At 36.0% G+C, this 15,720-nt stretch overlaps 1 protein-coding gene across 1 annotated transcript in view; it reads right to left on the bottom strand.

Moving 5' to 3' along the window:
- Window positions 1–3,175: 3,175 nt before the first annotated feature.
- ME1 (malic enzyme 1) overlaps window positions 3,176–15,720 on the bottom strand; it is a 174,817-nt gene continuing 162,272 nt past the window's right edge. The window contains exons 12-14 of the mRNA XM_019729541.3: window positions 14,457–14,630; window positions 8,458–8,556; window positions 3,176–4,824 (exon numbers count right to left, since the gene is read on the bottom strand). Coding sequence (XP_019585100.1) covers window positions 4,654–4,824; window positions 8,458–8,556; window positions 14,457–14,630 — 444 coding nt within the window. The 3' untranslated portion in view covers window positions 3,176–4,653. The remainder of the gene's footprint in view (window positions 4,825–8,457; window positions 8,557–14,456; window positions 14,631–15,720) is intronic.

Below are 15,720 nucleotides of genomic sequence, written 5' to 3'. Positions count from 1 at the left end.
CCCATTTTGTGATACATTGTTAGATGCCAAACATTGCTGTGTGTGCCAGGGGGCTTACAGCATTTTCATGAAACAGTACATTCTGGTTTTACTCTATGTCTAAGATGTAGACACATGTCCAACAGGTACAGGAAAAGGTGCTCAACATCACTAATCAGGGAAATGCAAATCAAAACCATAATGAGATAACACCTCACACCTGTTACAATAGCTATTATCAAAATGACGATAAGTGTTGACAAGGATATGGAGAAAAGAGAACAGTTGTGCGCTTAGGTGGGAATGTATACTGATGCAACCATTGCAGGAAACAGTATAGAGGTTCCTAAAAAAACTAATAATAGAACTGCCATATGATCCAGCAATTCTACTTTTGAGTACTGATCTGAAGAAATATGAAAACACTAATTCATAAAGATATATAGGCTCCATATAGGTTCATTATTTACAATAGGCAAGACGCAGAAACAAACTAAATGTCCAACAACAGATGCATGGATAAGGAAAAGTGTGTGTGTGTGTGTGTATACATATATACAGAGGGTACCAAAAAATATACACATTTTAAGAAAGGAAAAAACTATATTGAAATTGTGCTGAGAGTAACCACTTTAAGCATCTCATAATTGCAGAAGTCAGACGTGACTTGTATTCACCTTTCATTATCGGTATAATTACAATTTTAATACAGTTTTTTCCATTCTTAAGATGTGTATACATTTTTGGCACCGTGTCTGTGTGTGTGTGTGTTTGTATTATTTAGACAAGAATGAATTCTTGCTATTTGCGACATGGAGGGAACTTTGGGGCATTATGCTAAGTGAAACATGGAAACGAAAAAAAAACAACAACAACAAAAAACACGAGCTCATAGATACAGAGAACAGACTAGTGGTTGCCAGATGTGGGGGTGGGGAAATTGATGAGGGGGTCAACATGTACAAATTTGCAGTTATAAAATAAGTCATGGGGATGTAATGTACAGCCCATTGACTAGTTAATACTGTACTGCATATCTGAAAGTTGCTAAAAGAATAAATCTCAAAAGTTCTCATTACAAGAAAAACATTTTTGTAACTATGTACAAATGTTCACTAGACTTATTGTGGTGATCATTTTACAATATCAACAAACATCGAATCATTTGTACACCTAAAACTAATATGTATTAATTACACCTCAATTAGAAAAAGGTTTTTCATGGATGCTGTTGGGGAATCGTTAGGATTCGGATGGTCTGATTGCACACGACAAATCCACTCAAACATTCCTATCTTTGTAAATCTTTAAATTCTTTTATATTATTTCAAAGGAATGTTTGTGTTCTCAGTTTTATTTAATGCAGGCCATTATTAAGTCTACATTTCAATCATCTCACTGAACTAACAGGTAGAATCACTTCCAACTGTTCAAGGCAGCACACTGAATCCAGAACCTGTGGCAAGTGCACCTCTATCAATCAATTCTACCCAATCAAAAATTACACTTCTTCCTCCGTACGTTTTCAGAATCCCATACATTTTCCTCAGTTTTTGCCAATATAAATGAGCAAAGTCTAGAATTCTTTTGGTGGGCGTCTTTTCCTCCTGGGTTTGTCTTTTTAATTGTGTCCATCACAGATCCTCTCCCAGGTGAAATCTGACATTATGAGTATAGAGAAAAGAAGTAATGTGGGAGGAGCAGGAGGTAAACTGAGGTCATTTCAAGATCCTCAAGCAAGGCGGTAACAACCTCTTTAGACAGGAATTGCTCCCGCTTTGATTAGCAAGGGAGAACATGTGAAGTGTTCTGGTTTGCTTGCAGTTGAGGGGTTTCTTGGGACACAGGACTTTCAGAACCCACACTTGATCTATTCACCTAGTTTAGGGTGTCACAAGTCCTCCAAAACCCCCTCATCATACATCCTCATTCCAAATCAAGGTCCTACTGTTTCCTGCTCGACACTCTTACATAGGCCTGGTGAGGCTGTGAATGCAACTCCTGGTAAAATTTGGCAACCAGCAGGTTAAGTCTGACCTTGGTTTTCAGTTATTTCAGCCTTATGGCTGGTAAGGCAGAAGAGATTCTTTTTGCAAAAACATAGGCATTTTTCTAGTTTTTATACTGTGCCTTGAGCTAAGAATTTAAGCCTTTGAGCCCAAATTATCTTTTTTTTTTATGACATCCTAGACCAACCAACCTATCCCACACTCCTGTATTTCTTCACTCTTTACACTGCTTCATGGCAGCAGCCATTTCTCAGCCAAACATTTCCGTCTTGAGATAAATCATTCCATCGATTTTTTTTTTTAACCACGTTTGTGTTTATGAGGTCCTAAAGATATTTTGCTACAATTGGTTTTATTGGCTTTATATCTTAACGTTCATCCCTAGGTCTCTACCTTTTCATATAGTGGAAGGTAGGGTTACAGTTTTAATCTTTTCCATGTGGTAGGCCAATTTTCCCAATCCTTTTACTTTCTTCTTTATCTGTTAATTGTTGTGCTACCTTTGTAACTCATATTTTCATGGGGGTCTGTCTGTGAGCTTCCTGTTTTATTCCATTGTTCCATTATGTCCTCATGACTGAGGTACATGCAAATATCTGGATTTTGGAGCCTCAGTATGAACAAAATAAAGTATTTCATTAATACTTTTTATATTGATCACATGTTGAAATGAAAATTCTCTGGATATGTGGTTTAAATAAAATATATGATTAACATGAATTCCACCTGTTTCTTCCTTTTTATGAGGCCACTAGAAATTATACATGTGGCTCACTTTCCTTTTCTATTGGACAGTGCTATTCTAGACTGTACTCCAGTGAAAAGAGAGAAGACTAAGAAGAAAGATAAACATAGATTTAGAGCCCACCTCCTTCACTCATTAGCTTTGTGGATTTGGCAAGTTACTTTAAAAGTCTACTTCATAAGGGAATTAAATAATATAATGTACGTAGAATATACCTAGTAGTAAGTAATCATCCAATGCTTGTTTCACTATCTTTCTCTGAGGACAAGGAAGTAGCTCATTCAACACAGTATATGGTAAATATGGCCACGCGTGTGTTAAATGAAGTTCATACTAAAATTAGCTACTAGAATATTTTTAATTCATTATATCCTGTCACATGATCACCAAGACCCAGCAGTATCATTTTTATATGTAACAATATTTTAAGAGAAAAAGACAATTGTTTTATTCATTCACTTTTTCTATGCTTTAATAAATCTTTTGCATAGGTAAATACATTCAGTTAGAGCTACAAGACAACATGGAAACAGACAAGTTATTGGCATACTGGATCCTTTCAAAATAACTATATTCAGGGAATTCTTGATTAAGTGTTACGTTCAGAAATATCCCACCCCTTCTACTTACACTTAAAACAATTTGTGAAACCTTCAACTTTCAATAAAATCATTTTTTGATATAGTTTACCTTGAACATCTTCTTATACTCTTTAAAAATATTACTTCAAATACAGAAAATTCTCCGAATAATTCTACAAATAGCAAATGTTATTATACCTGAGCTTAAGAACCTAAAATTGTTTCCATTACCTCAATGATTAATTTCTAAAGTAAAACTTGAAATTAACATGAATTTCTAGACTGTAACTATTAATAGTAATTCAAATATTTTAATATCTGATGTTAAGATAATTTCTGATGTTGGGGAAGTAGCTACAAAATTTTCTCTAAACTCAAAGGAATTGTTTGTTGTAACAACACAGAGCTCTGAATAACCGAGCGAATCAAGGGGACATTAGAGCAGGTCACTCAAGTGGGACCAGCTTGTCTCAGGAACCATGTTCTTGCTCCTGACTCTGGAGATCTTGGTCTTAGGAGGTCGACTCTGCAGGCAGCCCTTTCTCAAGGAGCTTAGCTCTTCCCACTTTTCCGCTGAGCTGGCCTGAGGTACGGACCTGCAGACAGGAACCACAGTCTGCAAAGGCCCAGCAACAGCAACATGGAACTGAAGGACAGGACACCTAGTCAGGGGGAAGGAGGATGCTGTTCCACGGGGTTCTGACTGAGGCCAAGGAGATAAGAAGATGTACCAATGGGGAAAGAATAGTAAAATCTAAGGCTGCACAAGGCATTATAAACAGCAATTATCTTTCTTAGAAATGTTAGAATTCAGTTGCACATGGAAAAAGAAAAAAACAAATATAATCTAGGAGTGGAATAAAAAACCTGAGAAGTTACTTTTCTCTAGGCAACAAACTGTTGTTTCTATTTTGAGCAAAAGTTCATCTATGCCTCAATTCATTTCTGTCTTTATAAAAAACAGTAGATTTTTACAAAATGGTCAAGAAAAGAATTATGGATTTTAATTTAATCATATCAATTTATTCCTTATTTGTGGCTTCCCATTAGTTCCTACATAAAATTGATGAGGTTCTCAGTAGTAGGTATAATACCTTTTAAAGAGAACTTGGGCAAAATAAGATAGAAACGATAAACAACAAGAAAGTAAATGAAGCAAAACTGTCTAGTGTGATGTTTACCCTAAATCATATTAATATTCTTCTGTAAATTCTCAGATTGTTAAAGTAAAATTTTCTTAAATTAGCATATTATGAATCATTATAAAAGATTCCAATCTTTAAAAATTATGAAAGACTTCAAGATCTCCTTAAAGGAGCTAGAAATGTCAGCTATTATGCTACTGGTCAAGTTTGGTCTGTATTTTCTGGGCCTCTTCAGGCCACGAATAACAATCAGGTAGAACTTGGTCATAATCAGTGCTGTACATCTGAGAACGAACAAACGCTTCTTTGTTTGGGGGTTCAGGATAAACTGTGGCTGTCTTTTCTTGGTATGCATCTTTCACAATCTAGAAATAAGAAAAGAATATTAGTTGTTTTAATGAATAGAGGTAATGGTAAGCACATGTCAGAAGTTTTATCTATTCTAAAACCATAATTTATACTTTATATCTTGTCTGTTTTCAAATAAATTAGGTTGCATTGTAATGAAAGCACACATCAGCAAACAAGATATAAAATGAAAACGTAATCATATAGCAAGAGGCGAATATATCAGCAACTAAGGAAAGTATGAATAGCAGAGATTTATTCAAGGGTGATCATACCAGGATTTCTCAGCGAAGACAATGGTATAAAAGTCTTCCAATGACCTAACTGATAATCGACTTGAACTAAATACCTTAATATCCTGCTAAATTTGAACTCGGACACCTTGTAGTTCCAACAATCCCTATTCTGACCGCAGACTCTTACAAAATCTCTTTATTTATCCTAGGGTCTCTTGACCCAGCTCATCTAATCAGCAAGACTCCACAGGCAGTTCCAGTGCCCCTTCCCAGTATCACAGAATATCGTTTCTGTGAGTTTGCGCCATACTCACCATTGTCATCCCCAGTCCAGGGAACCCTCAGTGCTGACTTTCTCCTTCATGGCTGTCTCCTGCGATATAACACTTTGTCTAACCTTACTTGGGCCTATGTGTTTGCACTTTGTGCTTCTATCTTCCTTAAACAAACAAACAAACAAACAAAAAACACCCTTCCTCTCATATTTTCCACAAGGTAATTTCAAACCTTTCCCTATCAAGTCCCCATTTGACTCTCATCACTCTACTAAGAAAATTCCAACTAATTAGAGAAAACGATCTCAATTTCCCTTTTCATCAAATTAAATTATATTCTCTTTATCATCAAACATCCTCTCTTCCTCTATATTTGAAAAAAAATGGATTCGCCCTCTGTCAAAATTAATTACTGCATGTGTGCTCTTTAACTCCTTTTATCAAGGACGTATCTGTACAATAGACTTATTTGGATAAGTCTGATTTTGAAGAATATTAAAATGATTAAGTATTCTCTTCTCAATGTAAAATTATGCATTTATGAAATACTAAGATTATAAAGACTGTGCTGTATTACTGAGAAATGTTTATGAAAAAATCAGGAAACAAAAGTATGTATACACCATACATTATTATAATGATGTTAGAAAAGAAAGCAAACAAATGAAAAAAGACTGGAAGCAAACACACCAAAATGATAATAATGCTAATGTTAGAAAAGTAGAATATTAGGTATTTTCCTTTTCTCTATTTTCTAAAGTGCCTATAATGTGATATTATTACTTTTTCGACAGCTTTTTTGTGGTACAGTTCATTCACCACACAATTCAACCATTTTCAGTGTACAATTGAATTATTTTTCAAGTTTGCATAGTTGTGCAACTGTTACCACATCCAGTTTCAGAATATTTTCATCACACCAAAAAGATCCCTTGTGCCTATTTGCAATCAGTATACCACTTTTATAACAAAATAGATTTTTTTATTCCTGCAATAGACTATGTGGAATTTCATTCCTCTTCCTGCTCCCAGGACACACAATATTAATGAGCCTCTGGCTCAGTGAAATCTTCACTCTCTCCTTGTTAATCCCAAACTCTCTGCAAGAGTGGCTTAGATTTTATGTTTCCTAATTCTCCTCAGGCTTCTTAACGTCGCCTATTAAAAACGCTTTCATAAATTTCCTGATGACTTCCTAAGTATAAATAAAAGTTGTCATCATTCAGGCTAATTTTTCTCACCAGGCTTTGATTCCTTTAATCACAACTTCTACCCCCATCCTGACACTGTTTTCTTTCATTTCTGACATGCTGCTCAGTTCTTAGTCTCTTCTTAAAGGCATGACTACTGTCCTTTTTAACTGCCTTCTTTCTTCTGTCTTCTAGACAGAAAATAAACTGTGTTCTCTCCTCAGTTTCCTTTCCTTTCTATACTTGCTCTCTTGTAATCCCAACTATTCCTAGAGCTTCATCTGTTACCACACGTAGATGATTCCCACATCTTTATATCTAGTGTCTCTTTAAGTTTCAGTCATTTCCATCTACTTGTTAAAATTGTACATTTGAATGTACCATTGATACTTCAAACTTTCAGTTGACTTATATCATCTTACTCATTGACATTGAGTCTTAGTCATGATTTCCCAACTCCTATGTGATCAGATTCGCTCATTATTCTAGGTGTAATATCTGAGTCTTTTTGTACTCTCCTGCTGTCCTTCGCTTCCTTACTTTATCCTCTAATCAGATGCTAACTCCTTTTCATTTAAATCTTCAAAATGAATTTAACATGATAATATGCTGTTCAGTGTATTAATAATTCAAACTAGTTAAAAATTAGTAGACACAAACTAGGAGAAAATATGAGCATACTCTTTCATTCTTTCATAAATAAATAACCAAGACGATTATCTAACTTTTTTTTGATAATTACTTGGTTTTTGAAGCATTTTCCCTCAATCAACAAGATGAATAATGACATATAAATCTAAAATGATGTTGTTTTGATAAACTTGTTAATAGCTTTGATTTTCAACCAGGAACAATTTTGCCTCTGAGGAAACACTTGGCGATGTCTGGAAATATTTTTGGTTGTTATAACCATGCAAAGGTTACTGGCATCTAATGGAAAAAGGCCAGGGATGCTGCAAACATCCTACAATGCCCAGAACAGCCCCTACAACAAAGAGCTATCCAGCCAAAATGTGCATAGTGCTGAGGTTGATAAACCCTAACGTAATTACTATTATGGGCTAAACTATGTCACCCCAAAATGTTGAAGCCTTAACCCCAGTACCTCAGAGAGTGACTGTATTTGGAGATAGGGTCTTTAATAAGTAATAAAGTTAAAATAAGGCTGTTCGAGCAGACCTGAACCCAAGTGGACTGGTGTCCATACCACAAAGGTAAATTTGGACATACAGGGATGCACATGCACAGAGGAAAGACCACACGGGGACACAGAGAGAAGGTAGTCATCTGTAAGCCAAGGAGAGAGGCCTCCAAAGGAATCAGATCTGCTTACCCCTTAGTCTTAGATTTCTAGCCTCCAGAACGGAGGAAATAAATTTCCTTTTTTAAGTCACCCAGTCTATGGTATTTTGTTATGGCAGCTCACGTAAACTAATACAATTGTATTGCAAAAATGTCAATATAACTCTCATTGTAGTTATAGCTGCTTCCTTCAGTAGCTTGTCTGCTTTGAGTTGTTTGCCCTCATTGCTTTGCCTTCTTCCCAGTAATGTCAGTTGTGATCTTTAAGATGCCAAACACCATGAGACATGGATAAGGCAAGGGGTTCAAAGTCTAAATGTCACCCTACCACATCCGCATTATTTTGGTGACTTTCATAAGTGTGATATGGAATACACTAATTTAAAAAAAGGTGAAGTGGTAGAACTCGAGCTCAAAGGAAACCCTAATGAATTAGTTATATTATGGGCGAGAAAAAGAATGATAGGGGAAGTAACGATTCAGCCCAATTCTTCCATTTCTCAGGACCAAACATAGTTCCTAAGCTCTGCTGATGCACTGTGCCTTCTGAAATAAGTTGATACAGGTAGTGGATTTTAATACCTAAAAATGCACACTTAACAACAGAAGGAAGGCAAAACAATGAAGTTGAACTAGAATGGGTTTACCTTTGCTGCAATTTTCAGAGAAATATCTCTAATGGTGTTCAAAGGAGGATAAAGCCGGCCCTCTTCCAAGTGTTTATCTGACACTTGCTCAGCTATAACCTTAAAAAAAAAAAAAAAAAAGTCAAAAAGGTTTACACTTTATAGCATACAATGTGGTGGTTATGAGAATAACTAGCTGAATGGTCACATACACAGTCATGAAAAAAAGCTGATCACGTTAATGTGACCATCTAATTTTTTTTTAACTTTTATTTATTTTTAGTGTGTTTTTCTAGGACCCATCAGCTCCAAGTCAAGTCATTGTTTTCAATCTAGTTGTGGAGGGGGCAGCTCACAGTGGCCAATGTGGGGATAGAACCAGCAACCTTGTTGTTAAGAGCACCGCGCTCTAACCAATTGAACTAACTGGCTGCCCATGACCATCTAATTTAATTCCCCCCTCTATCAATGGAAAAACTGAGCCCAGAGAGGCTTGGTGATTTGTGGGATCACAGAGTTAGTGAAAAAGATGGGAACAGAATCTGTTTTTTTCCCTAATCCAGCTCCTTTTCTACCGTACCATGTGATGCTAGCAGCTTTACATTTGATACACTAGAGGGGCTGGAGAAAGAGGAGTAAGGTCATGAGAGGAGGATAACAGAAGTGATGGAAAAGGAGCCTGAAAGTTGAGGACAGAAGGCATCCAAGACAGATCATGCCATCACTCCCAGCTCACATAAGGTTGCACAGGAGGCTGAGAAAGTGATTTCAGAGCCACATTGCAAACAGAATTTTAATTTTACAGAGATTTTGGATTATCTGAATCACCTAACTAGCTGCAGCATTTGCTGCCCCCAAACCATTCCTTATTTCTAAATCAAAGAGAGTATACTTAAAAATTTACTAAGAGGGTAGATCTTATGTTAAGCATTCTTACCACCACAACAAAAAACTAATAATAAAGAGGATGAGAAAAAAATTTTGGAGCCAGTAGATTTGTTGATGGCATAGGTTGTGGTGATGGTTCCACAGGTATATACTTATCAACAAACTCATCAAGTACATAATTAAGACTACAGCTTTTTGTATGTCAATCATACATCAACAATGTGGCTGAAAAAAATGAGGTAAATTGACCTCATGTGCCCCCTGACGTGATGCACTGAGACAGGTACAATTATTAGGCACACAGTGCTCCAAACAAAACCGTATACTTGAATTAAATCATGAGGAAACAATCACATGAACCCAAATTGAGGAACATTGTAAAAACACAACTGGCCTGTACTCTCAAAAATTTCAATGCCATAAAAGAAACAAAAAGATTGAAATAGTCTTGCAGATTAAAGGATTAGGCTAGAGGCTCTAAAGTCTTTTAAATGGATGGATAATTGACAAACATTGAATTTGGACTGTACATTAGATAATAGTATTCCATCAATGGTAAAGTTTCTGAATTGCTAATGATACACTGATCACATAAGGAAATGTCCTGAAATATTCAGGGGTAAAGAGGCATTAATATCTGTAAGTTGCTCACAAATGGTTCAACAATAAAATACTATGCATATATGTATATAAATAAAATAGTCATAAATTATTTACTGAACCTACTAGGGCAGAGAGATGGACTCAGCAACCTTGAAGTTCCCTCCAGCTCTAAGACTTTGATTAATGTCTTTCAGTGGGGTGCGTCTAATTCAGTCCGCAAAGCTGGGTCTTTATTTAATAGACATATGGAAGCAGAGAGGAAATAGAAAACCATCTTCGTTTGATATATTTTGAATAATCAAATACTTCTTTTTCAGTATCTTTAATATCTTTTAGGTTTTTTTAATCGCGATATTATTTCTGAAATATTGTTTTGTTGTCACCATCAAATATGAAAAACGTAACACTACAGAGAAATTTAAAAAGCAGTTCCTGCCCTTGAGATATGTATACTTTAGTGAGGTAACAAGAAGCTGGAAGAAAACGAGAATAATAAAACAGAAGACAGTCATGTCTAAAGATGAAATATAAGTGGTAAGAAATCCAGAGGAATAGTGTCCACCCTTTTCCTGTTTGTTTAACGCCCAGCTTTACTTCAATTCCATACAGGAAAAGGGTGGGCACTCCAGAAAGAAGCCAGAGTCAGACCAAACACAGATATAGGAACCGGACTCGGTGAGCCCAAACGTCCTGATCTAGGGGAGCAGATGATCTGTGTAGAAAAATAAGGATTGGAGCACTATCAGTGCAAATTAAGGAGTTTGGGTTAAGTCCTATGGGTGACTGCGGACCTCTGCACAAGGATATTTAGGCAGGGGTTGGGGCAGGGAAAGGCAGATTTCTAAGTCTACTTTTCTCTTTGGTGATATAAGACTAATAACAGTTCCTAATTCATAAGATTAAATGAAATAAACGCCAGTAAAGAACTTACCACATTGTCTGGGAAAATAAGTGTACAATAAATCTTAGCTATTTCATTTTAAAAAGAACAGATAGGCAGCCAGCATGGCAGAGTAGAAGTAAAATAGCTTTTGGGATCAGATCTAGTTCTACAACACATTAGTTTATTAGCTTTTTTATTTGGAGGCAAGTTATGTAACCCATCAACTTCAAATTTTTTCAGTGGTTTATATGAGATTATATGTATATTGCTCCTATCACCGCTGTCACATTGCTGGTATTCAAAATCATTGTTTTTTTCCCCTAGAACACAAATATCATTTTAAAGAGACCGGGGGAAAGTCAGAAAATGGATGAGTATTGGCTCATTCTCTCAAAACTATTTGCTGCTTTTGAAATGCCATTGGTATCTCTCTCTCTCTCTAACTGCATTCAGGTTGCTTTCAAAGAATCTCTCTGTTCCATTTTGAAAATGTTATGGTAGCAGGATTTTCAGTTATCCAGTCACCTCAAGAATCAAAGTTTCCTCCAGATGCTATTGTCTACTGTGATCATCTCTGGGAAAAATCAGGAAGCAGTGGGTTGAGGGAGATGAAAGGACACAAACCAGGAAACTCAGGAGGAGTGGCGGAGGGATAGGAAGCTAAGGTTTGCCTCGCAGATGTGGCAAAAGGGGAGGAGTCTGTTCCCAAGGTGCCGTGCAACCACGCGGGGCCAGGAGGGCTGACCCAGGGGAGCGTTGGGCGCTTTCATCAGAAGTCCAGAAGACGGTCCAGAGGACCAGGAGAGCCAAAAGTGATAGGAGCAATATACATATAATCTCAGATAAACCACTGAAAAAATTTGAAGTTGATGGGTTACATAACTTGCCCCTAAATCAAAAAGCTAGTAAACGAATATGTTAAAATGTCCAGAAATAGTCTTTGGGATTGGTGCCAATCCATGAGAGTTCTGATTCCATAAGGTAGCCAACTAATATTTTTATAATAATCCTAACAGTTATTAAATTTGGAGTGAACAAAAAATTCACCTAGATCTCCTACATGTTACTTTTGTTGTTAACTACAAAATGTGATCTAGACAAAACGGACTTTCTTGTTTTTGGGGCCCTCCAGCAGTGAATGTCTGTGGTATGGTATTTATTCTTCTTTCTAAGATATATGATTACTTCTATTTAAGTCAATTCAATAAGCATTTACTACTTTCCTGCTGTGCGCTTTAGCATTATGCTAGGTGCAACTGGAATTGTGAAAGAAGTATATGGAAGACTCTGTTTTTAAAAAAAACATTAATTACAATTTAATTATAAGGCACCACTTAATTGTTTAAAACATGAAGAGCATAATAAACTAGGAATGAAATTGAATGTCGATGTGTTTGATGAAGACAGCCATGGCTAAGGAGAAAGATCAAGATGAGCCAGAGTAATCACAAAAGGATTCAAGGACAAAGTGGGACTTAAGCAATGACCTGAGCTTAGAGAGGTGGGTAACAGTTTTCAGAGTTTTCCAAGCAAAATAACAGAGAGAGCACTTACATATGTGTATGTATGCATGGTGAGTTTGAAGGCTTTCGGATGGGTAAGAATGAAAAGAACGTCCATCTTCTAAGCTTCGGTGCAGGTTTAGAAAGGGGGTGTCACTAACAGAAATGCAAACATTGAGGGTGAGAGAAGATGAAAAGTATGGTTTTATATATCTTGTGTTTAAGGAAAGATCAGGGCATTTCTGTGGAAATATCCATTAGGTAATGAGATATGGTAAAGATGATAACAGAGGTACAAAGATTTGGCCATTTTTAGAAATAAGACAATGGAAACAAGAGAATAGATGAGATCTCTGAAAGAAAAGGAAAAAGAAAAAAAAGGAAGAAAACAAACAAACATGAATGCTAGAAAAAAGCTCATAATTAAAAGGGACATGAAAATGAGACAATGAAAACAATAAAGTGGTAAGAAAAACAGGAATATTGTATTGAAGCCTAAGAGAAAAACCAGTGGAAAAGCCAAAAATTTAGCCGGAGAGATAACTACCTATGACAAGACTAACACTACTGACATTAATATGTTATACTTATTCTTTCTTAAAGTTTTTTGGTATTACTTTTCCTGGAGAGTAAATGGAAAGAATTTTTTTTTTTTTTTTTGAAATTTGTCACTAGAGGGTGCTGGAGTTATTTAGGAAAGAAAACACTGGCTACTGTGAGTAAAAGATCATTTTTTCTTATCATATGTCTGCAATAAAAGATATATGTCCGCTATAAAATGGTAACATTTTCCTTAATGTAACACCTGTGAAAAGCTCTTTTAGTAATTAGACATCTACATATACTTAGAAACATTTTTTGAGTTAAAGAAACTCTGAGACATCAGAGTTTTTAATGCAGTGACATCATGTTTTTAATGCAGTGACAAAAAAGAAAGGAGCAGAACACGACATCTGTTCACACAGACTGATGCCAAATACTAAGCACTGGGACTATATATACTCCTTTAGATCACATCAATAACACCGGAATCTTTGTCCACTTCCTCCTCACAATAGAAAGAATAGCATGTTTGCATTATGAAATATTTAAATATTACTAAACCATTATTTGGTTCAGTTCAATTATAATGTTGTAATAGTGGTTTAATTTTAAGAGACGAAATTCACTCAGATTTCTCATTCATGAATTGCATCAATTTCAAAGGTGATATCAACCAGATGAATATCCTGATTATTAAAAGCTCATGATTTTACAAATGCATGTCCAGTCATGTGCCATCCCCCTGAGACTTGGGGAGCAAGGGGAAATGATGGGAACCTGAAGTTCATGTTACCTCTTGTGCCGTAAGTAATGAAGTCCTTTGTCTCTGAGAGTTTGTGTCTCTTGCCAGCATTTATGGAACTGTGGCAGGCTAACTTGTGAGCTTGCAAATAGTGTAAAATTTCAGATCTTCCATAGTCAGAACAGTAGCTGAGCAGAGTCTCCTTAATGGGTCTGTCATGTGATGTTCTGAGAATCTTTCCCAAAGGCCCACACTAAGAACCCAAAGTCCTCTTAATGACCTTGTAAACACCTAATTCTCTGTTTTAATTTCCTTTCTGCTTAAAATACTAGAGTATTTTATGTTTTCTACACTGAACTGAAAATGATAAACAGTTCTTCACTATGCTAAATCAGGCTTTCATTTTAAATCTTCAATATGCCATTATTTAGAAAAGTTCTTCAAGGAGAAATATAATGTTTACCACTTAACCTATGAACTGGAAACAAAATTTTTAATTGTCTCGTTACTGTCACATAATTTGATTGGAAGTGTGAAAATAAAAAAAGGGTTCTTCTTAAAAAATCAGAATCCAATTCCTTTGCTGGCTACTGAAGAACAATCTTTAACTAGTGACTCAATACAGACCTGCTACTCACCCCTTACTCTCCACTGGGAAATATTTTCTCTTCTTCAGCTATACCTCACCTTGGAAGTGAGCTAGGATGCTGTTAGGTTGGTACAAAAGTAATTGTGGATTAAAAAATTGCAAAAAACCTCAATTACTTTTGCACCAATCTAATAGATACATAAAACATTCGACAACCTACACTGAGATAATTTGGTCTTTTATAGCCCTGGCGAACTTATTTTATGATACCTCAGCAGTAGTGAGAAAAGTCTTATCTGTGATGTGCCTCAGCCCACACGCCACAACACCAAGAGCAACTCCAGGAAACACATAGGAATTGTTGCCTTGGCCAGGATACAGGGTCCGTCCATTGGGAAGAGTGACTGGATCAAAAGGACTGCCACTGGCAAAAACTGCACGCCCCTACAACACAGACACACAGTTTTAAAAAGAAGCAAGATACCTTATAACAAATGTATTGTAACAGAACTACCCCATGTGAGTATTTAGGAAGAACTCTAATTTTTTATTAACTCCCTACTAAGTCCGGGCAAGCTTTTATAATATGTTGCTGGCAGTATATAATATAATAAGCTCTGCAATGGGTGATTATGACTGTTCTCTGTCTTCCTCTCTACGAGGAGTGTACAAAGCACGGGATACACCAAGACCACCTCTCTATTCTCTGCAGCCGCCCAACCTATAGGCCTATCAACCATTTCCATATAGGCTTCCAATTATAGACTTCTGAAAATAAAAACGATAGATTAGAGTATTGGAAAGAATGACATTTTAGGTTACAGTTTAGGGATCAACACATTTCAACATAATCACTGGGAAAAAATTTATACATTTCTATATTGCAAATAATTATATGGAAAATCATATAGGAAACAAACTTATTAGAACAAGTGGGATTAGCAAATAAGATTAAATTTTCAATAATTTTCAAAAACTGTCTTTATTTTTTTCCTAGTCTTAATATTTTGTCATAATGTTTTTGAGGAATCTCGCTTATGACATGCCGTAAGATGGCACTAACTGGGGCCTGTTAGATTCCATACTGCTGATCAAAAGGGAAGCATCTGTGTGATCTGTGAGGGTGAGGGTGAAGGTGGAGATAGAGTGGACAGCATTCCTTCTAAAATAGGAATAGGAAACCCTCAACAAATACGACATCGCAGTCTAAGAAATGCATTTGAAAGTCTAAGGCACCAAATCCCCAAAGAATAGTTTAAATGGTGATAGTCTGTGTTATAACTTTCATCCCTCTTACATCTAGAGTAAATCCATTATGATATTAATAATATTAACTTATTCATTTCTAACAAATATAGTATACCTTTTGTATAAAGGTAAAGTTGTATAATATGATTCAACCTTATTCAGGATATAAAAAAGGTAAAAATAGGTGAGAAAGAACATTAAAATTCTCTTCTAAGTGTCTATAAGACACGTTTTACACAAAATTAGGTTTTATTTTCAGACAAGTCTGATACCTTCAGCTTTGTTT

The sequence above is a fragment of the Rhinolophus sinicus genome, chromosome 2 (genome assembly GCF_057876585.1).
Source record: "Rhinolophus sinicus isolate RSI-liver-muscle chromosome 2, RSI-T2T, whole genome shotgun sequence".
NCBI classification, from domain to species: domain Eukaryota; kingdom Metazoa; phylum Chordata; class Mammalia; order Chiroptera; family Rhinolophidae; genus Rhinolophus; species Rhinolophus sinicus.
The sequence above is the reverse complement of the archived record's forward strand: the minus strand, read 5'-3'. Positions and strand labels throughout refer to the sequence as shown.